At 38.1% G+C, this 25,729-nt stretch overlaps 1 protein-coding gene across 18 annotated transcripts in view; it reads right to left on the bottom strand.

Annotated features, from left to right (window-relative positions):
- fnbp1b (formin binding protein 1b) overlaps nt 1–25,729 on the bottom strand; it is a 243,151-nt gene that overhangs the window by 206,343 nt on the left and 11,079 nt on the right. The window contains exon 1 of one of the 18 annotated variants that reach the window (XM_069886340.1): nt 20,277–20,397. The exons of 16 other annotated variants lie outside the window; for them this stretch is intronic. In XM_069886340.1, the coding sequence (XP_069742441.1) occupies nt 20,277–20,291 (15 nt within the window). In that variant the 5' untranslated portion in view covers nt 20,292–20,397. Of the gene's footprint in view, nt 1–11,841; nt 12,014–20,276; nt 20,398–25,729 lie in introns of those variants that run through there. One more of the 18 variants, XM_069886346.1, reaches the window with a different exon arrangement.

The raw sequence follows: 25,729 nt of genomic DNA, 5'->3' as shown, positions 1-25,729 counted from the left end.
CAGCACTGGCCTCATGGTTAGGAACCCAGCTCCACCATACCACAGCTTACCACCCTCAGGCCAACGGGTTGGTGGAGTGGTTCCACAGGCATCTAAAGACGGTCTTGATGGATCGAATCAAGGGGTCGATCGAGTTACCCTGGGGATCCGCACTGTGCTGAGATGGTATTCGGCGCACCGTTGGTGATACTGGGGGAATTCTTGGCTGCCGCCAAGGATCCAGAGGACACATGACCTCATTAGCTAAGCTGAGGGAAAAACTGGGCACTCTAGCACCTCTGGAGCCTCTGCCACATGGTCTAGCCAAAACCTATGTCCCCAAAGACTTGAGACCTGTAAGCACGTTTTCGTTCAGAGGGAGGCACACCGAACAACACCTCTGCAATGGCTGTATGAGGGGCTGAATAAAGTAATTAGGCACAACGGGTCAACATGTGTACTGGATATCAGCGGTAAGGAAGAGACTTTCACAATTGACCACCTCAAACTAGCACGCCTAGACATTAGCCATCTGGTCTCCCTGCAGCCCTCACATCCTAGAGATTGCCCACCAAAAGTAGCAAACAGTGCTGCGATCGCCAGTTCTGCGGGGACTGGGGGGCGTGTAGTGGCTAGCTAACCGGGACGCGACCCGATACACAAAATGGGCAATGAACATGGCAACCGCGCAGACCCCATGGGGGCCAACGACCTTCATCCCAGGTGACCACCCGCACGGCGAGAGATTGGCACTGCCATGATGTGACTCCTGATATCAGCAGGGAGGAGTGAATATAAACAGAGCTGGTGCAATAAATGAGTCTTCAATTTTGTGTGTGTGTGTGTGTGTGTGTGTGTGTGTGTGTGTGTGTGTGTGTGTGTGTGTGTGTGTTCTTTCCGCACTTCGTGGTAGCGTACACGCTACAATACTATTGGCTTGGGTCCCTGACCACAAACTCTTCCCAAAACAAAAAGTCCAATCGAAACATAAAGCTCTACCTGCAAGCCTTATTCACAACCTGTCCCTGAGAGTTAATGTGCAGTATTGGCAACCCCACCTTAGATCACCTGTGTACTTACAAACCTTGGAAACTTACACACATGCATTCACAAGTTAACTGATTTCTCATTTTGAATTTAAATCCTCAGTGACTTTATGAACACAACAGTAGACTATGAACAACAAAATGCTGTTCACATCTTAATTACTAGTCTGAAAGAGCCAAAGTTCTAGCCAAAACCACTATAGTGGCTACTGGCAATTTCGTCTTTGATGTAAATTGATTTAGTCTTTGATCTAAAGAAATTGGAGTTTGAGTTGCAGCAGTTGACAAATTTTCAATAGAAGCCTCCTTGTTGGTAGACATGTTAAACACTCGTCATCATTGAGTTTCAAGCCCAAGTTCTTTCTAAATGTCTTGGACAGAAATATTCTCATATAATAAACCTTTCACTTCAACAAAATCTGCATTAAAATTCCCCATAAGCAACAAATGATAAAATGGAGCTACTGTATTTGGCAATAGATACCAACAAGCAACTAACTTTGAATTGATAACTCCCTTAAATAATTAAATGCTGATAGTGGCACCTTCATTCTGCTTTATGTTCATCCATGATGTACATTGAGAGGAGATTGACCGTCATACAGAAGACCAAATGGTGAATCTGGCAATAAAATCTGCATTGTCTGCTCATAGATGCCTCCATAATCAAGGTGGATGTTAAGTGCACAAATGTAAACTCCTTTCACAAATGACATCCTATGTGCTTCATGTTTTAATTCTGCATTTGTGTGAAAAGCACAATACACCCAATATAACCATTCCTTTTGTTTTTGTTCTGTTGAAATGGTGCAGTCCCTTCTCAAAGTGATATCTGGGCATCAGAGCAAGTCTAAAATAAGCTAATGGAAACTGCATGTAATATTCAATGAAGAAACAGAACAATGAAAAAGACTCCAAAGGATCTACCTCGAGGTAACTAACCAATGGCTGAATGCTCCCTCAGCAACATTGAGGAAAAAATGAGTATTTACTTTGAGATATTTTTCTAACATGGCTTTCTTTTTCTTTTTCAATCTTTTTATTATTATTATAATTTATAAACACATACAGTTCAAAGAGATATAAAGAATACATAGTAAGTAATGAATTAATACAGAGATATTAAACAATAATATTACAGAATAAAAATATATCATAAAAAAATTTTTTTGATCAGTTTAGGGTGTGAACTATCTCTAAAAAAAAAGATAATTAATAACAATATATGAAAAAAGAGAAAAAAAAACCCCAAAAAAGAAGAAAAAACAAATCTGAATTAAAAAAAAACTTTAAAAAAACTTAAAAAAAAACCTACAGATATAGCTAAACCACGCCGATCACTCCGATCTCATCTTACAGCCCAATTATCATACATAATCATAGAAAGAAAACAGAGCCAGATCAACTCACCACAAATGAAAATATTGAATAAATGGTCGCCAGGTTAACTCAAACTTAGAAGGGGATTCATAGACAGAGTTTCTAATTTTCTCTAAATTTAAACATAGTATAGTTTGGGTAAACCATTGGAAAACAGTGGGAGGATTTACCTCTTACATGGCTTTGAATAATATTCAACTTATTTATTATGATTTACTCAGATTGTTCGACCCATCTTATCCATCTTCCAAATTATTCAATGTTGCAAGGGTTTAATTCTTTAAATCTATATTCCTGGTTTCTCTGATGACAAACCATTCATGTATGTGATGGAAAGTTCAAGATAGCCACTCCTAAAGCATATTCACCATCATACTTAGATTTAACTGTATACCTGTCATTTCTGCATGCAATTTAAAGCGACTGATATTAATGCTCAAATGAAAAAGTAGCAAACAGCTCTTAGCTCTCTTAATATTTCTCAGGCAGGTGCTCTGATCTTGGTAGCACATGGAATCTACAAAACATGAAATAGCAGTGGAGGGGGGAACCTATGGCAGATCAAGCACAGGGAGATCTGGGCTGATTTTTATGATTCTCTGTTGCAATCCTTAGAGGAGAATAGCAACAGAATTGTTATTGATATTTTTATACCTTACTGTTTTTAAATTTATTTCCATGTTCCATAGCAGCCATTATCAACCTTTTTTTGACCAGGACTGCTCAAAGTTTATGGGCCCCCCTTCCCTGTGACAGTCAGGTTGAATTATTTTCTTCTGTTCTTTCCTACTCAATTAATTTTTAAAAAATGTTATAATTTCAGTCCACCGTCCCTTCTTAAACGTACTGTGGCCCTCAGGAGGAATGTACATCACCCATTGAGAATGACTATACCATTTACTAAATGTTTTTAAAAATGTGCAATATGTCTTCGAATCCAAATACCTTAAACTTCTATCTTTAACAAATTTACTATGAAATTAATATGTAGAAATACATTTATTTGTAATTTGTTCTGCTATAAAAGTGGCCTGAAGTAACAAGCCACAGAACAAAATAGCACTCCATTGACAGAGACAAAGTACGTAACCTGTAAATTTCTAGTCAAGTGCTTTGATGATGTACTTTCAACTTGTCGATAGCAGTACATGCTGGAAGCAGCAACAGCAGAAGCCATAAACAACATAGTAACGAGTGAAACTACAGCACAGATTATATGCACGTCTGCGCAGAAAGAGGACACACCGAGCTAAGGAATCACACAACTAACAATTCAAAATACAACCCTGCCAACAGATCCAATTTTGAAAGATAATGGACAAAGAGAGAAAGTAGACTCTCCATATGCATTCTCAATCATGGAAAGCTTACCATGCAAGTGCAAATGACAAAGCTGAAAAGTTTTTGATCATCTTCACCCTTGTGGCAAATGGATAATTCTTCCTCACCTCCTCCTGAAGCTCTATCATCACAGAGAAACTTATCTAATTTAAAAAATTATTTAGACATCCACCACAATACAGGCCATTTTGGCCCAAAGGTCCGTGCCACCCAATTTACGCCCAATTAACCTACAACCCTTGGTACGTTTCAAACAGTGGGAGGAAAATCCATGCAGGCACGGGGAGAACGTATCAACTCCTTACAGTGCGGAATTCGAACCCCACTCCTGATCGCTGGTGCTGAACGGCATTGCGCTACGCCAAACGTGCCACCCAATGCCTTCAGTTAATCAATAAATTTGTCACAATATCAAAAACAACAAAACAAAGAGGTGTCATGGTCAATGAGGAGTTTGCACGCTCTCCCTGTGACCGGGTTTCCTCCCACATTCCAAAGATGTATGGGGTTAAGTTAATTGGTTACTTGGGTGTAATTGACTGGTGCAGGCTCAGGGCAGAAAGGGCCTTGTTACCATGCTGTATCTCAAATAAAATAATTTTATTTAAAAGATATGTGAAGGTTGGCATATCAGAGATAGGAAGGCATCAAGTGATCCACACAGTTAGATAGAAAAGAGGCAATTGGAATTTAGTCCAGAGAGACCTTATTATGTTTTTTGGGAGTTTTTACAGGATAATGCAATAAATGGGAGAAATCTGAATTATGGAGAAACCTGAAATTATATGTTCACAGGACTTTAAAAAGTAGACAACATAATTAGGGCGACTTGCAAAGGTGTTTTGTATTAAGAGTCAACGTAGAGAATTAAGAGCAGGATGGTTATGCTAAAATTGCACACGACACTTGCTAAGCCACAGCTTGAGAATTACGCACTGTTCTCGTCACCATGCCTGGAAACAAAATTTACAACAATGTTCTCAGGATTGGGAAATTTTAGTAAGGAAAGATTGTAGATACATTTTTTTCCTCTTTGGAACAGAGGAGTCAGACACATGATGCTCAGAAACAAGGCTTTTAGCCTTCCACATCTCCACTGACCAAATTTCCCTTAGCTGAGGGATCAAAAACCAGAAATCATAGATTTGATGTAGTTGAATTGGCAAGATTAACAAATCTTTTTTATACCTGGAGGATGCTAGGAATTTTGATCTCATCGACTTCTAGGGCAGGAGAAAACCTAAATACTCAGCATATTTTGGTCGTGCCATGGCACAGGTCATAACCTGCAGAATTACAGATCAACTGCTAGAAGAGGGAATTGGGTTATGTGACTCTCCCTCAATATGCACAGGCACAATCCTCTAAATGGTCTCCATCTATGCCATGAATTTTATTTGATTTCACACATTTGACAAGATGACGACAAAAACAATAAGGATCATATTGTATCTATCTTAATGCTTTTGAAAGAGAAGAAGCATTGTCCTAAAAAATACAAAGACATACAGTTATCAGAAACAAGTAAATACCAGAAGTATTTGTTAGATTCTGAAGATTGTGTCAGATAATCCCGAGATAACTTGATGCATGTTGCCTTTTTCAAAATTGCCAATTTAGTCCAAATTCCTATTGCCGCAGGATATTATCTTTTCATCTGGACGAGGTTAAATTGTGAATGTTGAGGCATTGAATACAAGTCATGTTGCAGCTCCTAACAAAAAAAACTTTAGTTAGGCCACCCTTGCAGTATTGTGCATAATTCTTGTCTCCCTGTTACAGGAAGGAAGACTTTGAAAAGGGTGCAGAAGAAAGTTAGCAGAGTGCTGCCGGGATTTGAGGACATGAGTATCAGAGCCAGAACCACTAGGCTGAGAAAAAGTTTCTTCCCATGGAAAGTGAAACTGTTGAACGGCTGAATAAACTGCTCATCCGAACGCTCTACTATTTATCAAACAATATTTATTTTTATACAGGTACAGTGTACATGTACTGCATATGTATTGTTTGTATGTGTGTTATGTCTGGTTGTTGTGCATGCACATTTCTGGACTAAGGATCAGAGAATGGTGTTTTGTCAGGTTGTGCTTGTACAATCAGATGATAATAAACTTGAACATGAAAGGGAGGTTGGACAACCTTAGGCTGTGGGTGAAGATAGAATTTATCTCTGACAAATACAAGGTTTTGCACTTTAGTTAAACCAGAGCAGGACTTACACAGTGAATCTTAAGGACCTGGGGAAGTGTTGCAGAACAGGGATTTGAGGGTATTTTGTGCCCTTTATTTGCCCCCATACTCCACAGTTTAAAATTTGTAATTAAACAATACACATGTAATTAAAGTTCACATTCCAGATTTTATTAAAGGGTATCTGTGTACATTTTGGTTTGACCATGTTGAAATTGCACTTTTTATACATAGTCTCCTCATTTCAGGGTACCATAATATTTGGCACATAGCAATGGTATGTATATCAAAGTAGTCATGTTTAATGCTTTGTTGCATATCCCTTGCATGCAATGATTGCTTGAATTGTGATTCAGACATCACCAGGTGCTGAGTATCTTCTCTAATGACGCTCTGCCAGGCCTCTACTGCAGCCATCTTGTAGAGGTTGGTGCAACACCTTAACAGAACCAGCAATTGGGACCAGACCAGGTTTCGAATCCGGCGCTGTCTGTGAGGAGTTGGTACGTCCTCTCAGTGGGTTTTCTCTAGGGGCTCTGGTTTCCTCCCACCCTTCACAAATGCACCAGGATGCAAGTTAATGGGGTGTACATTGGGCGGCATGGACTTGTGGGCCAAAATGGTCTGTTATCATGCTGTATGTCTTATATTTAAATAATTTCTTTTTAATCTTCAGCTCCTGCTTGTTTCGGGGGAGTCCCCCTAAGTTTTCTTTTCAACATATGGAAGGCATGCTCAATTGGATATAGAATAGGTGACTGACAGCCATTCACAAATTTTCCAGTTTTTAGCTTTGAAAAACCGCTTTGTTGCTTTAGCAATATGTTTGGGATCATTGTAGGGTGAAGCGCTGTCCAATATTTTTGGAGGCATTTGCTCGAATTTGAGATGAGTCACAGATGAGGTGGTATGCCTTGGGATGTTCTTTTCACCTCCGCACTTTGCTCTTACCATAATTCTGATACGGGTTCACCTTGGTCTCCTCTGTCCACAAGACCTTCTCCCAGAATTCTGCAGGTTCCTTTAAATATTTCTTGTAAATTGTAATCTGGTCATCCTGTTTCTGTGGCTAACTTGCATTTTTCAGTATATCCTCTGTATTTTCGTTCATGAAGTCTTCTGCGGACAGTAGTCACTGACACATCCATTCCTGTCTCCTGAGGAGCTTTGCTAATCTGTTGAACATACATTTAGGAATTTCTCATCGCTATGATGAGAATCCTTCTGTCATCAGCAGAAGTGGTCTTCCGAGGAATACCAGTCCATTTGCAATTACAGAGATCACCAATGTATTTTTTCTTCTTAATGATGTTCCATTACAGTTGATTTTGGTAAACCAAAGGTTTGGGTGATGACTCTTACTTCTTTATTCCTGTTTTTCAGCCTAATAAAGGCTTCCTTGACGTTCATTGGCATAACTCTAGTCTTCACACTGTAAAATGGCAATTGGAAGCTCCAAAGGTAATCAAAAGCTTGGAAGCCTATTTCTTGTACACCTGCATCAAGAAGCAATTAAACATACCCGAGTAATCACAAACAGTTGTGAAGCCAAACGTCCCAAACATTATGGTGCCCTGAAATGGGGGAACAATGTATAAAAAGTGCTGTAATTTCTACATGGTCAATCCAAAATGTACACAAATAACCTTGAATAAAATCTGGAATGTGCACTTTAATTATATGTGAATTGTTTGAGTACAAATTTCAAACTGTGGAGCAGTCAAGTCACCTTTATTTATCAATCATACCATCCTCACATGGTAAAGGCAAGATAGCATTTCTCCAAGACCACGGAGAATATTTACATAAGTTGGAAGTTAAACACATTAAAATATTAAGACGTATACAGTAAAAGTCCACTATGCATATCCGCATAAGTTCTGGGAATTCAGGAGCCTGATGGTTTTGGAGAAAAACTGTTGTCCAATCCAGACATTAGGACCCGAGTGCTACGGTATCTCTTACCAGATGGCAGAAGGGAGAACAGTTTATGTGAGGGGTGTGTGGAGTCCTTCACAATGTTTATTGCCTTTCACCTGCATCGAATGTTGTAGATGTCCTTCATGGAAAGAGGAGAGCCCAAATGATCTTTTCCGTTGAATTCACTATTCTATGCAGGGTCTTTCAGTCCAAGGTGGTACAGCTTCCAAACCAGTCGGTGATGCAATTGCACATGATACTCTTGATACATCCTCTCTAGAATGTAGTGAGGATGGAGGGTGGGAGATTAACTTTCCTCAGCCTTTGCAGGAAGTAGAGAGGCTGCTGTGTTTTCTTTATCTATGGAGTTGATGTAAGGGACCAGGTGAGATCCTCTGCCAGGTGCACTCCAAGGAGCTTGATACTCTTGATAACCTCAATGGTCGAGCCGTCAATTGTCAGCAGAGCATGGTTCCCCTTGGGCCCTCCTTAAGTCGACAACCATCTCTTTTGTTTTATTAATGTTCAGATACAGATTGTTGGCTCTGCACCTGTCCGTTAGTGACTGCACCTCATCTCTGTATGGGCACCATGTTAGTGTTGTCAGTGAACTTGATGATGTGGTTTGAGCTGTGTTTAGCTGCACAGTCGTGGGTCAGCAGAGTGAGCAGTAGTGGAATAAGCACACAGTTCTGGGGGGGTGGGGGAAACATGCTCAGTGTGATGGCCTTGGAAGTGCTGTTACTAATCTAGACTGCTTGAGGTCTCCCTGACACGAAGTCTAGATAGAATCCAATTGTAGAGGGAGGTGTTTATACCCAGCAGGATCATATTATTATAATTGCTTTGTTTCATATGCTTTCTAAAAAGGAATTGGTTAAGTATTTGAAAGAGAGAAATAGAGGAGTCATGTGATGGAGTAGTGGCCGGTGGGGTAATATCAGCCCTCTCCAGAAAAAAAGGTGAAGAAAATACAAAGTTCAAGAAATACAAAATATAACAAATAAAAGATAAAGTTGTAGAGAAAAGAAAGAAAATGGCACCCAAGAAGGAAAAAGTAAAAACGGGAAAAAAAGAAGAAAAGACGCCGGAAGAGAAAGGAGAAGATCTTACCTGCATAAAGAAACAGGGAGCCGTCATGGAGAAGAGAGCCCGTTCTCCGAGGTTGGTGACGGCCCCGCAGAGTCACGAACCCCCAACCGATGGACTGCAAAAATAGCTCTCTGAGTCAAACAAAAGTGCGCAACTGCGCATGCGTGAGGAATCGCACGTGCACAGTGTGTTTACTAAAGAGAAGGAGAACACCGATGGGAGGGGGGCCCAGCTGAGGAGCAGGCAAACACAACGTGACCAGCTGATGGATGACCGACGCCAGGGGTCTTAGCTGGAAGAAGAGGAAAGCGACAGGAAAGGGAGTGAAAGGAAAGAAGAGCAGCAGCAGGAGGCTCAATAGATGAGCAGCCCAGAAGAAGAGACCCAACAGCAGGAAGTCAAGCAAGAAAAAGCCCAACAAAGTGAGATAAGTCAGGAAAGTCAGAAGAAACACAGATACAAGGAAGAGAAGAAGACACAAACACAGGTAAAGACACAGAAGAGGAAGAAGACCAAGATCTGCACAGAGAAATAGAAGGTAAAACAGATGGACAGAATATAGATAAAGTTTTTTTTTCCAAGAACAAATGAGAGCATTAAAAGAATGGTTGACATTAGAATTTAGTGAAATTAAAAGAAAAATGAAAAGTACAAAAGATAAAGTGAATAGATTAGAGCTGGTCATGACAGAAATAGGGAAAAGATGAGAAAATGTGGAAGAAGGAGAAACGGCTGTAGAAATGGAAGTGAATTACTTAAGAAGAAAATTGGAAGAAAGTGATAAAAAAGTTAGTCACAAGAGTTGTTAGCTCAGAAAATTGATATGTTGGAAAATTATAGTAGACGAAACAACATAAAAAGAGTGGGCCTAAAGGAAGATGAAGAAGGCACAGATGTGAAGGAATTTATAAAAGAATGGATCCCAAAGGTCCTGGGAATGACAGAAATACAGGAAGGAATGGAAATAGAAAGGGCACACAGAACATTAGCTCCGAAAACACAGACACATCAAAAACCAAGATCCATTTTAGTTACATTTTTGAGATATACAACAAGAGAAAATATACTGGAGCAGGCAAGGAATAAAATTAGGGAAGACAATAAACCATTGGAATACAAGGGTCAAAAAATATTTTTTACCCAGACATAAGTTTTGAACTCTTAAAGAAGAGGAAGGAGTTTAATACAGCAAAATCGATCCTATGGAAAAAAGGGTATAAATTTATGTTAAGACATCCAGCTGTGCTTAAAATATTTATCCCTGGGGAGCAAAACAGATTGTTCTTGGATATGGAGGAAGCACGAGAATTTGCAGAACGCCTGCAGGACAGAAGGACAGATGAAGAGATGTAACAAGAATAAAGAGCGGTGATACAATATATATATAAAGATGTAAAAATAATGTATATGTAAGAACTAAAGAAGGGAAAGAGAAGGGAAAAAAGGAAGTAAAGGGAAAAAAAGAGGGTGAGCTTTGTTATATCTGTAAAAAGAAGTCTTTTCTGGGGGGGTTGGATGGGAGAGAATAACCGTCACTGCGAAATCAGTTGAAGCTTGCGAGTGGGTTCGCAATCCAAATGGAAAGGGGAGTTGTGGTGGCCCGGCAAGGGATAAGGGGAAACTCAGCGAGGGGGGAACATTTGGGACAAAGGAAATATTGGATGTGGGAGTTGTTGAAGTATTTTATGTTTTAAATGTGTTGTCATACATTGAGTTTAAAAAGGGAAAACAGAGATGAAAATGGGGGAAAGGGGGATGGTGGTGGTGAGGAAGCGGAAACGAGGTGTAAACAGGATATGAGATGGCCATGTTGAATTATATAACTATAAATATTAATGGAATACATAATCAAATTAAACAGAAGAGGCTATTAAATTTACTGAAAAAAAATAGACATAACATTTGAACAGGAAATTTGTGAGAAAAGCAATACAAACTTCCCTTACATATTTTTCTTGCAAAATAATTACTTTTAAATCAAACTCTGTACTCTATTTATTTCACTACAATGGGAAAATAGTGGAGGGGGGGGAGTGAGACTAATTGGGATGACTCCTTCAAAGTGTTGCCACAAATACAATGGGCCAAATGGCCTCTTAATTGTGAACATAATCAAACATCAAATAATCCAGAAGATGAAGTTAGGCACAAATTTACCTGTATTTTTCACAAAAATGAAAAAATCTACAGAATGCAGTCATAGACAGAACTTGGTTCCGGCAGAGATATCAAAATAATAATACTGAAAAATGATAGCCAATAAGAGAGCTAATTCCATTTTTAGGCATAGCTAATTTCAGTTATCACATTGCAAAAGAATGATATGTCTGGTTGATTCGAGTCTCAGCAAACTGTCATCCAAATATTAATTATTATCTTCAAATATGGTAGAAATGTCATGTGTATTGTGGATTCCAGCCAAGCAGAAGAAACCTGTTTACAACACTTAAGTTTCTGGCAAGCTCTTAAATTGTCCTATTTTGGAAACAACAGTTTTATACATGTATACGTCCAAGCATGAACAAAGTCCACAAAGTTCAATATTTACAGGCTTGAGACAATAGATATGGAGGGGGGGAACTGCTCTCTTCATGTTTAAACTATAGTGAGGCTGCCTTAAAAATGGTAGACTTGCTGATCACTTTGAAAAACAAATTTGATATTCCACTGCATATACAATCCAGCAGAGTTGAACAGAAATGATGCAAGGCTACTTTTCTAATTCAGTTCACTCTTCAGTACTCTGGTTTAAGATTTTATTTCTATAACTGAGTTAATCCATCTATACCAAAAATACTATCATTCTGTTAATTAAGCAAAATCCAAGCAATGATTATTGAAAGGGTACATTTTCAGACTGACCAAATAAACATTTCCATACTGAAGCACATACCCTCTTTCCATCAAATCAAGAAAATGCTAGAAGCTCTCAGAAAGTTATGCTGTACTTGTTGAAAGAAAATCTGTGTTAACATTTCGGATTGAAGACTCTCTTCAGATCTGGGAAATAGACGTATGTATCTTTTGAACCCAACTAAGTCTTTTTTCCCCCCTTCATTCTGACCAGATCTTTGAAATCTGAAATAAGAACAGAAACCTTTACTCAGCAGGTCATACAGTATCTGCAGAGAGAAAAACAGTTAGACTTCAGGTTGGCAACACTCGGGACCACAACAATAGTTTGTCAGCCTGAAATGTAAGCTCCATTTTTCTCCCCACCAATTTTGCCTGAGTTATTTTTTTTTAAGTACCTCTCCACATCTCTTACTTTGCCAGAGATCGGGGTTTAATGTTGATCTTGGGTTCACCTGTATGGAGTTTGAACATTCTCCCTGTAATCTTGCTGGTTTCCTCTGGGAATTCTGGTTTCCTCCCACATTCCAAACAAATCTGTATTGGTTGGATAATTGGTCACTGTAAATTACTATTAGTGTGTTGGAGGGCAGTAGAATCTGGAGGGAGGGATCTGATGAAAGTGGGGAGAATAAAAGAATAGGATTTATGTGGAACATGCATGAATGTATTGTTGATGGTTGGTGTGGACTCAATGGGTTAAAAAGCCTGTATCCATGGAGTATTTCTCTGACTCATTTAGTACAGCAAGTCAAATTTATATTACTACTGGTTTCATTTCAAATGGTCACATAATCAAAAACTAATATATTCCAGATTCTTTGCCAATTAAATAATACTGCATTGTTTTCAACTCATTAAAATAAAGACACTAATTCAACTTGGTTCTGTTCAATCCATAATAACCTTCATTTTCATGATTTTTTTTGCTGACATTCACAAATATTTGGCTTAAATTATTGCATGTTAACTATTCAAGTCAAAAAGCATTATTCTCTCTTCCACTTTAGTTTCCAACTTCACAGAGAAGTCTTTGAAATACAGAAAATTGCAAATGATGGAACTCCAATAAAAACAACACAAAATGCTAGAAATACTCAACAGTTCCTACTGTACCGTGGAGAAAAAAAAGCAGTAAACATTCCAGGTTAATGATCGGATGAAAAGAATATCCAGCCCTTGTTTTTATTTCACAGAGCTATCTAATGGCCTTCACTTATTTACAACCTCGATATTTCAATCTAAATAGCTCAAAACAAGAAAGTTCAGAATCTCACTTTCATTCCCCTCCCCCACCAAAATCAGATCACAGCTGACCAGTTTAATGACAGAATTAATATCCAGAACTACTTTCCAGTTTCAAAAAAATGTGTTAAAACAACATCACACCATGGAAAAGTGTTGTCATTAATTAAATTAATTATCTCTTAAATGTTCCATAACACATTTGAGTCATTCCCTTGTTCGTTTGTGAAAGAAGAGTGAAGCAAACTGGAGGTGCGTCACAAAAAAAAGTGGAATAACTTATTCAGTCATTCAAAACATCTATGCTTAACTGGCTGTACCAGCATTTTCTGAGCATTCTTACATGCCCCTGAAATGCTTGGCCCTTTCATGCCTTAATTAAGAGTCACCACATGGCTGTGGATCTTTATATTTTGATAAGGATGTCAGATTTCCTTTCCTGAAGGTCATTCATAAAACCAACCAGGTATGACAGGAAATGCTATGTCTCCAGACCTCATGAAATATCAAAGCTCCTAGTCAAATTAGAGCAAGGAAATTTCATGCAAAATACCAAAAGTGTTTTACAATTACTAGCACTGACCACATTGGCCAGACTTAAAAGATGTGTACCAGACAGGGTCAGCAACAAGTGGTGAGTAAACCAACATGAAGGATAAACTTACTTCACTTCATCTTCACCAATTGACCTGTGATAACTGCATCCACCCAGAGGATGGTGCCTTGATAAACAGCACCTCGGAATACAAAATTCGAATTCAAGACTGGATAAACTGATAAATTATATGAACTTGATTGATTAGCACTAAAAACATAAAATAACAATTGTAGCAAATGAAATACTGGAATACAAATCCAAAAGCAGAATTTTATGTGTTCTTCGAACAGGCAAAGTAAAACATCAATAATTCTAAATTAAAAGTATACACTGACGAACAATCAAATTAATCAAAGTGTAACTTGAATGGAGCAAAATATTTCATCAGACTTGAAACAAAAATATAGAATTTCTCCTGAAAATAATTATCCAGTAATGGTTTTATTATCTCCAGAGTTTGATTTCTTTTTGTCTCAGAACATCTAGCTAAGGGAATTTTACAATGCCTAAATCAATTATTTTACTGTGAAATGATTTGACTGGATGCATTTTAAGGAGTCAATATGCAAAGGACCATCATCACTGGATTTTACACTGGTCAGACTTATTTCATTTACTCACAATTATATAAAAGTTACAATGGCAAACATGCCATTATTCAATTTGTGGGCTACCTCCAACAACCTCCCATATCTGAAAGTATGCTTTTTAAAGTTGCCTTTTAATCTTCATCAAGTCACCTTAATTTATTGTTCATACCATACTCGCACAGTAAAGACAAGATAGTGTTTCTCCAGGACCACGGAGAATATTTACATAAGTTAGAATAGAAGTTAAACACATTAAAATATTAAGACGTATACAGTAAAAGTCCACTGTACCATATCCACATGTTCTGGGAATTCAGGAGCCTGATAGATTGGGGGAAAAACTGATGCCCAATCTGGACGTTAAGACCCAAGTGCTACACTACCTCCTACCAGATGTCAGAAGGGTGAACAGTTTACGTGAGGGATGTGTGGAGTCCTTCACAATGTTTATTGCCTTTCACCTGCATTAAGCGTTGTAGATGTTGTTATGAGCCCAAAGGACCCCAAAACACAGCAGCAATAGACATTCACCAAGACAAGTGGCTTTCAAAACATGCTATTTTTAATCAACTTCAAACATGAAAATAGAATCAAACTTTAACTTAACTCTATTCTTATACAACTCTATTCCAACCCAAATTACCCCCTTCTAATTCTAAGCGCACGTGTATGTGATGTGTGTGTAAATTCAAGAAAAGTTCTTTGGTTCACAGTTCGATCTCACTTCTCCTTCTTCCAAGTTCTCTGGTTGCAGGCAATCACCATACTGTGCACAGAATTTAACATGTACAAAGTTCACCAGGCTTGATGCTTGAAACCACTCAGGAAGATTCTTGTAGGGTTTGCAGAGAGAGATATTTATTGCTCCAGGATTTCCACAACTTAGGTACCACCACTAGTCACCTCAGGGTCTCGCTGATGAAACTTGCCCCATCAGGGTCTTCTAGATGGTAACCTCTTTCTTCAAGCTACCACAGAGTTCCATTCCTTCCTCTATTTCAAGAGAAACATCAGACAGATAGCACTTCCAGCCATCTTCTGCTCTGGAACTTGCTTTCATCAGTTTCAAACAGTTTTCCCTGGATTGCACTTTTCAGTTACTTGTCAGTGTCCCACACACTTACTGACTGACTGACTGAGCTGTTAACTCAACTCTCTCCCTTTTCCAACTGAAAGTCCAAAGAGAGCATGTGACTCATGTCTTGCAAAACCCCCACCTTCTCCAGCAAACAACAGGAGTTCTTTCTTCTTCTCAAGTTGTTATCTTAGGTAAACAATCCAGAATTGACCTTTCTGTGAGCACTTTGCTGAAAGGGTACTGATAGACAGCATGACTCCAGCAAGACAATGGTCAAGCATTTTATGACATTAGTTCAATTAACATCTGCTTGTGAAAGGTGCTTACATTCTCCAGAGATTTTGCAATGTGAATTCTTCAGTCTTTCAAATAAGATCTGTTTTAAAATGTGTGTGTGTATGTGACCTACTCGAAATCTTATACATTCTTCCCAAATATTAATATTGTTACAATGTATTTTATGATAGGAGGAGAGCCTCTAATGATCTTTTCCAAAGGCTTCACTATTCTATGCAGGGTCTTGCAGTCTGAGGCGGTACAGCTTCAAACTAGGCAGTGATGCAGTTACACAAGATACTCTTGATACATCCTTTCTAGAATGTAGTGAGGATGGAGGGTGGGAGATTAACTTTCCTCACCCTTTGCAGGAAGTAGAGGCACTGCAGGGTTTTCTTGGCTATGAAGTTGGTGTTAAGGGATCAGGTGAGATCCTCCGCCACGTGTACTCCAAGGAACTTGATATTCTTCATGACCTCAACGATCAACCTATCAATTGTCAGCGGAGCATGGTTCCTCCCGGGCCCTCCTTAAGTTGACAACCATCTCTTTTGTTTTATTAATGTTCGGATACACATTGTTTGCTCTGCACTGGTCCGTTAGTGACAGCACCTCATCTTACTAATAAGGCCCACCACAGACATGTCATCAGCGAATATGATGTTGTGATTTGAGCTGTGTTTAGCTGCACAGTTGTGAGTCGGCAGAGTGAACAGCAGCAGACTAAGCATGCAATTCTGGGGGGCACTGTGCTGTTAACGATATGGACTGCCTAAGGTCTCCTTGACAGGAAGTCTAGAATCCAATTGCAAATAAAGAATTAAGAAATCTCAATTGAGCCACTTGGTAATATTGGTAAAATTTGAAAAAGATATTGTATCCGCTGAAAAATATTCATCTTGATACAATTTACTCTACCTGATAATATTATTGCCAAAGTGATTCATTTATTAAAAACCCTCTGACTTTTTTTAAAGTAGTGGTAAATAATCCAATTTATACAATTTATTTCAATTATTATCTATCCGGATCCCTAAATATTTAATCACTTTTATGGCCATTTAAATTGAGTATTTATTTGACAGAAAGTATAATCTCCTTGTGTAAGGGGCATAACTTCACTTTTATTCCAATTTACTTTATAACCTGAATTTTTCAGATTCTTCCAAATTTAGATGTAATTTATGTAGGGAAGACTCTGGATCAAAACATCATCTGCAAATAAACTGATTTTGTACTCCTAACCAGTCTTAAACTCCCTAATTTCTAAATCACTCCTGATTACCTCAACCTGTGGCTCAAAAGCTAAAATAAACAAGGCTCAAGATAAGGGACAACCTTGTCTACTGGATCTCGCCAAGTAAAATGGATCCGACATTTGTTCATTAGTTAGTATTTTTTAGGTTTATTGTATAATGCCTTGATCCAATTTATAAAAATTTGTCCAAATCCAAATACTTTAAACAAAAAGTCCCATTCCAATGTATAAAATGTTTTTTTTTTCTTCATCTAACCACTGCTACACTTAAATCTTTCCTTTTTTGTGTGGCATATATAATCCTGATTAATCTGGCCACATTATCTGATGACTGTCTAACAAATCCTGTCTGATCCATGTTTATTAATTAAGGTAATAATTTAGTCAATCTAGAGATTGATAAAATAGGAGATAAATTAGCAGAGGAATTTATATATAAAAATGGGATTCAAAATAAATAACTGGTGTGAAAGAAGCACCTTTGTCTAAATATTTGATTATCATTTGGAATAATGTAAATAATGAAATTGGAACAAAAGGAAGTTACAAAATAATATCATAACTTTTACTAAAGATAATCAACTTTTAAATAATTGGTCTCATAATGGTATTAAAAATGTAGATTATTATGAACAAAGTCAATTGATGTCATTCCAACAATTAAGAGATAAATATGGTATAATTTGGAATATACTTTTTTAAAATCTTCAATTGAGAGGATACTTGTGGGAAAAATTAAGTCCATCAATGTACTTACCGGCTTGTAGTGAATTGGAAATTCTTATTAGGAGAGGTTATCCTGAGAAATGTATTTCTGCAATGTATATTTTATTACAAGCAGGTTCAATTAAAAAGAGAGTTTATAAACCTAGGCAGATTTAAATATTATCATTAATGAAACAAGATGGGCAGATCTCTGCCAAAATTTTATGATGAATATTAAAAATGTTAGGTGGTTTATTTCAATACAATTACATCAATTATATTTAACACCGCAAAAATTGCATGAAATGAAATCAGATTGATCAGATGTTTTAGATGTGGTGAAGAAATAGGAACTTTTTTTTTTACAATCTATTTGGTCATGTTCTAAAGCCAGAACTTTCTGGGTGGATTTAGGAAAACTTTTAGAATAAATTACTAGTATTGAATTTCTACAATATCCAAATTTATTTTTATTGGGGAATGCAGAAGGAACAAAACCCACATTAAAATGATCATATTATCAAGTGAAAGTTATTAAAATAGCATTAGAGGTGAGATGGAAGTGTATTGCAATGACTTGGAAATCTGGTGCACATTTCGGCATCGAAAGATGGAGTATGGAAATGTGAAGTTGCATTTTTTTGGAGAAAATTACATATATTTTAAGAAATAAATTTGGAGGCCATATACCAAAGTTTAGGGATAAATAAATAAAAAATGTACTTCCAGCCTCTTAAGACCTGTAATAATCTATATAAATACTCTAAGATCCCAATGTGTAAGTCAACCCTTTGCGCAATCCAGAGTGTTATTTTTTTCTCTTTCTCTTTTCCTTTTTTCTATGATTTTTTCTACATAACTATATATCTATTTTTATTATTATGCTTTTTAGTAGGGGGTATATATGGGATGGGATGGATGGCAAAATTTAATGTAATCATTGTAATTTTTAATCTAATCAAATTTTGCTTTTGTAAAATGCATTAATTACATGGATGGAAAATTTTAAATAAAATACTTTTTAAAATCCAATTGCAGAGGGAGGTGTTTACACTCAGCAGGCTCAACTTCCTTACGTGGTCCTAAGGTATGACTGTGTTGAATGACGAACTGAAGTCAATAAACAGCATTCAAACATACGAGTCCTTATTTTCTAGGTGGGTGAGGGCTAGATGGAGGCCAGTGGCGATGGCATCATCCGTAGAGCAGTTGAATCTGTATGCGAACTGCAGGGGGTCCAGTGGCAGGGGCAGCAGAAACTTGATGTGTTCCATCACAAGCCTCTCAAAGCACTTCATAATGATGGATATGAGTGCGACAGGGCAGTAGTCATTGAGCCAGGACACAGAGGACTTCTTCGGCACAGGGACAATGGTGGTGGCTTTGAAGCATGTTGAGAACACGGAGCTTCTCAGGGAAATGTTAAAGATGTCGGTGAGAACATCTGCTACCTGAGCCGCACATCCCCTCTGCCGGGAATGTTAGCCCGTCCAGCAGCTTTCCGTGAGTTGACCTTGCCTAACTCCCTCTTCATATTGGCCTCTGCAAGACACAGCACCTGATCATTTGGAAGAGAGGTAATCTTCACCACCACGTAGTTTTTCACCTCAAAAGGCGCATAGGAGTTGTTCAGTGCATCTGGGAGTGAGGCATCACCAGCACACGCAGATGATGTAGCCTCTTGCTTGGTGAGATCTTGGATGCCACTGCAGATGCATTGCATGTCCTTGCTGTCCAGGAAGGACACACAATTGCTTTAACTTCCAAGTACAATGTGGAACCCCTCATCAGACAGATGAGTAAATAAAAGGTAGGCCTCAAATGAGATTAAAATTCTCTCCATGGTTGAGTTTTGGATTATATTCATGGTCAAAACTACCAAATGAAAATATATCACTTGTATCAGAACCTAATTCAGAAAACAGGACTTTCCATCCAAACATTACTGCATTTACTGTATTTTTAATCACTACCTTTATTAGCCCTCCCAAAGTGATGTCATGAGTTGTTTTGTGTTGATGCTTCTCTCCAACTTACAAAATAATCAGTATCATCCTGAAACAATCCATCTCATTATCAACAATGCCAATTTTTGTGTCATCTGCAAGTTTAATAATCATACCTCCTACAATCATTTCCAAATCATTCACATTGTTAGCATAGCGGTTAGCACAACACTGATACAGCATCAGCGATCAGGACCGGGGTTAGAATCCTACACTGTCTGTCAGGTGCTTGTACATTCTCCCCATGTCGGCATGGGTTTCATCTGGGGGCTCCAGTTTCCTTCCACCATTCAAAACGTACTAGGGGTTGTAGGTTAATTGGGTTGTATGGGTTCGTGGGGTGAAATGGCCTGTTACCGTACTCTTTGTCTAAATTTTAAAATAAATTAATTTTAAATCTCTGTGATACACTGCTGGGTTCATGTTTCCAACTTCAAAAATACTCTCTCTTTCCCTTGCCTCCTTTTGCAAAGCCAATTTGGGCTCAATTTGCTCTGAACCCTTACATTTTAGACCCATGTAGAACCCTGTCAAATGCCTCACATACATCACCTGCACTGCCCTCATCAATTAATTTTGTGATCTTATAAAAAAAAATTCTGTCATAATGATCAGACTGGATCTTTTCCTCACACCAGCACAGCTCAGAAACATGCCATTTAGTCCACGTCTGTGGTGAACACAATGTCCAAATCAAACCAAAAATCTGCTGCTTGTACCTGATAGATATTCATTTATCCCCTCCATGTTCAGATGTTTATCAAGAGACCTATTAAATGCTACTGTTGTAATATTTCCACCATTACTATTGCCAACTGATTCCAAGCACCTGTGTAAAATATTTGCCCCACACATCAAAGTTCAAATTTATTGTCAAGAGTACATACATGACATCACAATCAACTCTGTGATTCTTTTTCTTCGGCCCATGCAGAATTTCTAATTACTGGTAACTGTAAACTGAGCTTAAAGAAAGACTAACTGCATGAACAGAAAATATGAATATTCAGTAATAAATAATGAGCAAGTATGAGTTCTTAAATTAGTCTCCAAATTAGTCTTCTGTTCAGGAGTCTGATAGTTGAGGTGGGCCAACTATACCTGAACCTGGAGGTGCAAATCCTGTGGCACCTCTACCTCTTTCCTGATGGCAGCAGCAAGAACAAAGTATATCTGGGGTGGTGTGAATCCTTGATAATTGCTGCAGCTCTCTGACAGCAACATTCAATGTACATGTTCTTGATGGCGGGGAGAGTTTTTTTTCTGTTCCTCCCCCTCATCTCAATGCACATCCCTCGAGTGCGTGACCCTTTTGCTCTGGAGAAAAGATTCTAACAATCTACACCATCAATTTAGATCATGATCTGGATTAGGTTGTCTCTCAGCCTCCCAATGCTCTGGAGAAATCAAATGAGAATTATTCATCTGAGACCACATCATTGTCCTCTGGCTCCCCACACACGTTGTCCTATGGGCCCAATTAGTTTTTTCTCTTTATGACAGTGTTTAGGGTTTTCTTTAATCTTATCTGTCAGTGATATTACAAGGCCCTTCTCTATGCCAGCTATATGCTTCCTATTTTATTTTATCCAATCCTTAACATCCATTGTTCCTTGGACTTGCTGTCCTTTTATCCTTACAGGAGCAGGATAGTCCAGAACTATCATTATTTCATGTTTAAACATTTCCCACTTGTCAAATGCAGACTGACTTGTATATAGCTACTTCCAATCTACTTTTGTCATGTTCCTTTTTATTTAAGTTGGCCTAGCCCCAGTCAGGACCTCCATATTTGAACTAAGCGTATCCCTTTGTATAACTATTTTGAACCTTGGAGTCTCAAGGCATTTCCACTTTTCTGAAAATACTTACCTACTGTCAATTGCTTGGTTACATTCCTAAAGATTAACTCTGGTACTCCCCCCCTTGTAGCAGTATCATGTACATAATGGCAGAAAAAGGTCGACTAGGGACATACCGGTATTTAAAACATTCACCCATTCTAAGCATTTAAAAGTAATCCCCGTTAATTTTGGAGAAATTCAGTTCCCCTACCACAACAATCCTACAACTTTGATTTGCCAACTTATTTCCTCCATCTCCTGCTTTCTGTTAGGATGTCTCTAGAAAAGTGAAACTTTTCACAAAATTTGAAGAATAAAAAAAATGATATTTGTTTAAGTGATGTTTTGAAATTTCACTCAAAATTGAAGAATACTTGTGTTTTTTGCAGCTGCCTTGTAGATGTTGTGTACATTTTCTTCAGCACAAATCAGCTGCTGTTGTAAATTTCTTGCAGTTCAGTTGTGATAGGCTGAAGTTTTCTTTCAAGAACTAATAATGTACAAGAATTTTCTTTAAAACACTGCTAGTTGGAAACAATTTGTTTGAAATAGATGAACTTTTTGAAAATGCTATTGATTCATAATTCTGGTTTGTGAGAAAAGCAAATATTATCAGAGTTAAAACAGGTGTTAACTTAAGTTGCAGGAAACAGATTTGGTAAAATAATTTAGTGCAGACCAATGATCAGTAAGGGAAATAACAATACAAACGTCACTTCATTTTTCTTAATATTTCAGTGATGCCAGTCATTTTAAATAGATGCTGAAAACAATGAATGTTTGAAATACACAAGTTCCTCCTAATTTGAGTAATTAATATTGGTATTAAATTAGCAGACTCTACATTTTTATTCATATTGCCAGAGAGAAGGAATGGGAATCGCATTTTTTTTGGCATCCACATATCATCAAAATTAAACAACCACCCAATCTAACACAGTTGGAGATTTAAAAAGAGAAGACCCAAGCTAAATTCTTTTCATCCTTTTAAAAATGATCCTTTGAAACCCACTTCCATTTATATTAGAATTGAAGAGCTTGAGTCCACGATCAGGGCTTCGGGAGCTTGGATGGTCATGGCCAAATATATGGGGGGAGGGGGGTTGACTTTTACATGCAATGTATGGAAAATTTTTGAGCCAAAAATAAGAGTCAACTTTTACATGGTATCAACTAATACACGCGTGTATATATGGCATATATATCCTTCTCTGCCTTGCCTTATTTAAACACTTCTAACCATCTCTTGAATGTAATGATTGTCTCTGGTAGCAAATTCCAATATAAAAAAGCATTTTCTACTCTCTGCTTCCCAACATCAAACCAGTTTCACAAGATCACAAGATCACAAGACAAAGGAACAGAAGGAGGCCACTAGGCCCATCAAGTCTGTTCCGTAAATCTAAACTAAGCTACTCTACAGTCGTTCCAATTTCCAGCCTTTTCCACATTTCCCTTGATGCCCTCACTAATGAGGTACTTGTCTATTCCTTGTTTAAATGCTCCCAGTGATCTGGCTTCCACTTCTGTCAGACCTGATTAGGCATTCAAGACGAATGTTGAAGGCGGTTGCTCCTGCTATCAAAGTCATTATGATTGGACAGAAAGTCCTTGGATTATAAGGACTCAAGACTATCATGGCTGTGATGGAACATAGCCAAAGAAGGCTGCTCCACAGGCTGTGAAGACATTTTAGCCCCTTTTCAACTGGCACCCTGCCCAAGGAATTAACTGGAAATTTACTGGGACACGGTCCAGTGGAAAAGGAACACTGTCTGAACATCGGTGTCAAATGACATAATTTCATGCTTGGGATTGACCGCCCCTACCCCTACACATAACCCCAGCATTTGCTGATGCCAGTGAGCTGATAAAACCAGTGAAAAAGGGACAGCAGAAAATCACCCATTTCCAGTTGAAAGTAGAACTCTCTGATCCTCGGGGATGAGCATGTTCAGTGGAAAAGCAATTAGTGTCCCAGTGAAAATGGCACAAAGGGCTTCCTATCCAGGGACACTGCATAGCCAATTAACTGGGATGCCAGTGGGAAAAGGACTATTGATAGCTCCAAAAATTAGTTATATAGTCACAGACGTCAATGGAGATTTGTGTAGATTATATAGTCACGGTTATTATACATGGTCATCTATTTGGTGATTGACATGGATGCAGATCTCTTGTTAATAGGTCATTTCACATGAGCAATTCTTCAGTGTGGCTCCATTGATGCTCTCCAGTGCTTCTCTGGTATTCCTAGAATAGTCCTGTGGATTCTCAATTAAGTTTATGCACAATCTAGAACACGGGCATGGTGAGGGCACTGTGAATGGTTGTGGCCAGTTGCATTTGAATCGGTAAAGTGGGGGGGGGGAGGGTGGAATGGACTGGATCTTGACATGACATGTTGATCAGGAGGCGATCAACAGCATTATTTCTATCCCATCTAACGCTCCTCTTATAAGAGTACTGTCACTTTTCTATTGGCAACATCACCTAGAGATAAATTTGGCAAGTATTCATTTGGTACCTCAGTCATTTTCTTTGGCACTATTTTAATATGTCCCTTTTAATCCGTTTCTTCTGGATGACTAAATTATCTCTGTTCATTTTTAAGTTAACTGTCTCTCATTTTCCTCTTTTTTTGATCTCCTGTGTACTTTCTGTAATAGGTGTGGCTCCCAAGTAGAACACGTCTGAATAGAGTTTACGACTGGACATGTCTCACTTGTTTCTAATGAACTGCTTTGAGTACAGTAATTAAAGAAGTGAGCTTCATTACCATGAGGAACTGCCCTACAATTGGGGTGTTGCACTGGTTTCAGACTGCATGGTTTAGAGAGGAGAGAAAACAAAAGAGATAAACAGGAATTTTATAATTATATTAAAGTAATTCTCTATTTTTACTGCAGGATATTGCAAAATGCACCCGAATTGCTTGCCTATTAATATTCCCATTCATTTTTAAGCATGACAAAAGATCCCATATACTGCTTCTAAATAATTAAATCTAAATTCTCATCTTCCATGAAGTATCCTTTGATGTCACAAATGTTCTCAGGTGTTTTTGACTTTACCTTCTTTTGACAGGGGTAAAACAGTTTAACTCTGCACCCTTGTTAAAATGGAAAATTTATCTAAAAAAATTCCTCTCCTTGCCTGAACATGGACCTGGAACAACATCTGTTTGACCATTTACCTGATATGGCATTTACTTCAACATAATCGTGCAGAGCTTACCATAAGCTTGTAATGAGAAATGAAATTTATTTTGGTCTAATTCCTTTAAAAGCTTCTTCAATTAAGTAAATTTGCACGCATCAATTTTGAAACAGGGAAGTGAACGACAATATCAATACAAGAAATGAAATTAACCCATCCGGTTTCCACATTTTAAAATGAAGGGCAAATCTGAATTTTAACAATTTTGTATCACTTATTATCTTTTAAGAAATTAAATTCACATAAATTTTGAAAAATATTCAAGAATCTTAAAATTATGTTTTTTTAAATGCGATAAATAAATGTAATTCTCAACAATATTAAGCCTTTGGTCAGGTTTCCTAATCTCTGAAGCAACAGTATGCTTCGAAGCATTGCACAAAAACCCAAACTCATCTATTGGATGAATGAGAAGGGCCATGGAAATAAAACACATTTTACTATTCAAATGTTGTACATTCTCAGTGGTAAAATAATTTAAATTTTATGCTATAATATCCTAAAACACACACACATACATACATCTTTTTTCTTGGCTTGGCTTCGCGGACGAAGATTTATGGAGGGGGTAAAATACATACATAAAATACATACATACATACATACATATATATATATATATATAATTATTTCAAAACAATGATCAAACAGACATTTGTTTAAGATGTTGTATTGATAGAAAAGTATCCTTGTGCGTTACTTGAAAGAAGACAAACACACATAGTGTAGTCAGGTTAAGCTCTGAGTTTCATTAAGGCTCAGGCCCGACTTTTATACTTGCACTGTTCCCGCCGTGGCCCCCCTTGGCTGATGTCAAAGCATCCATTACAAAAGTGGGTTTCCCACCTGCAAGTACTTTCCATCATAACAATGCCCTTCTTCCCCACACACTGTCCCTGTCTGTTGGCTCCGCAACAAGGCCAGCGCCATTTTGGGATCGCAGGTCTTTAAGTTGCCCTTGCCATTCACCTGCTGGTTTGTTTGTTGGGGTTAGTGCTGCTGCATGGGCTGCTGGCCTTTGGTTGTGCTCGCCGCCTGGAGCGCTGGCTCGATCACTGTGGCGGTGGGCCGCCACAAAACAACAAATAACTAATCAGTAGTAAAAACAG

The sequence above is a fragment of the Narcine bancroftii genome, chromosome 1 (assembly GCF_036971445.1).
Source record: "Narcine bancroftii isolate sNarBan1 chromosome 1, sNarBan1.hap1, whole genome shotgun sequence".
NCBI lineage: Eukaryota > Metazoa > Chordata > Chondrichthyes > Torpediniformes > Narcinidae > Narcine > Narcine bancroftii.
This window is presented reverse-complemented; position numbering and strand designations above follow the sequence as displayed.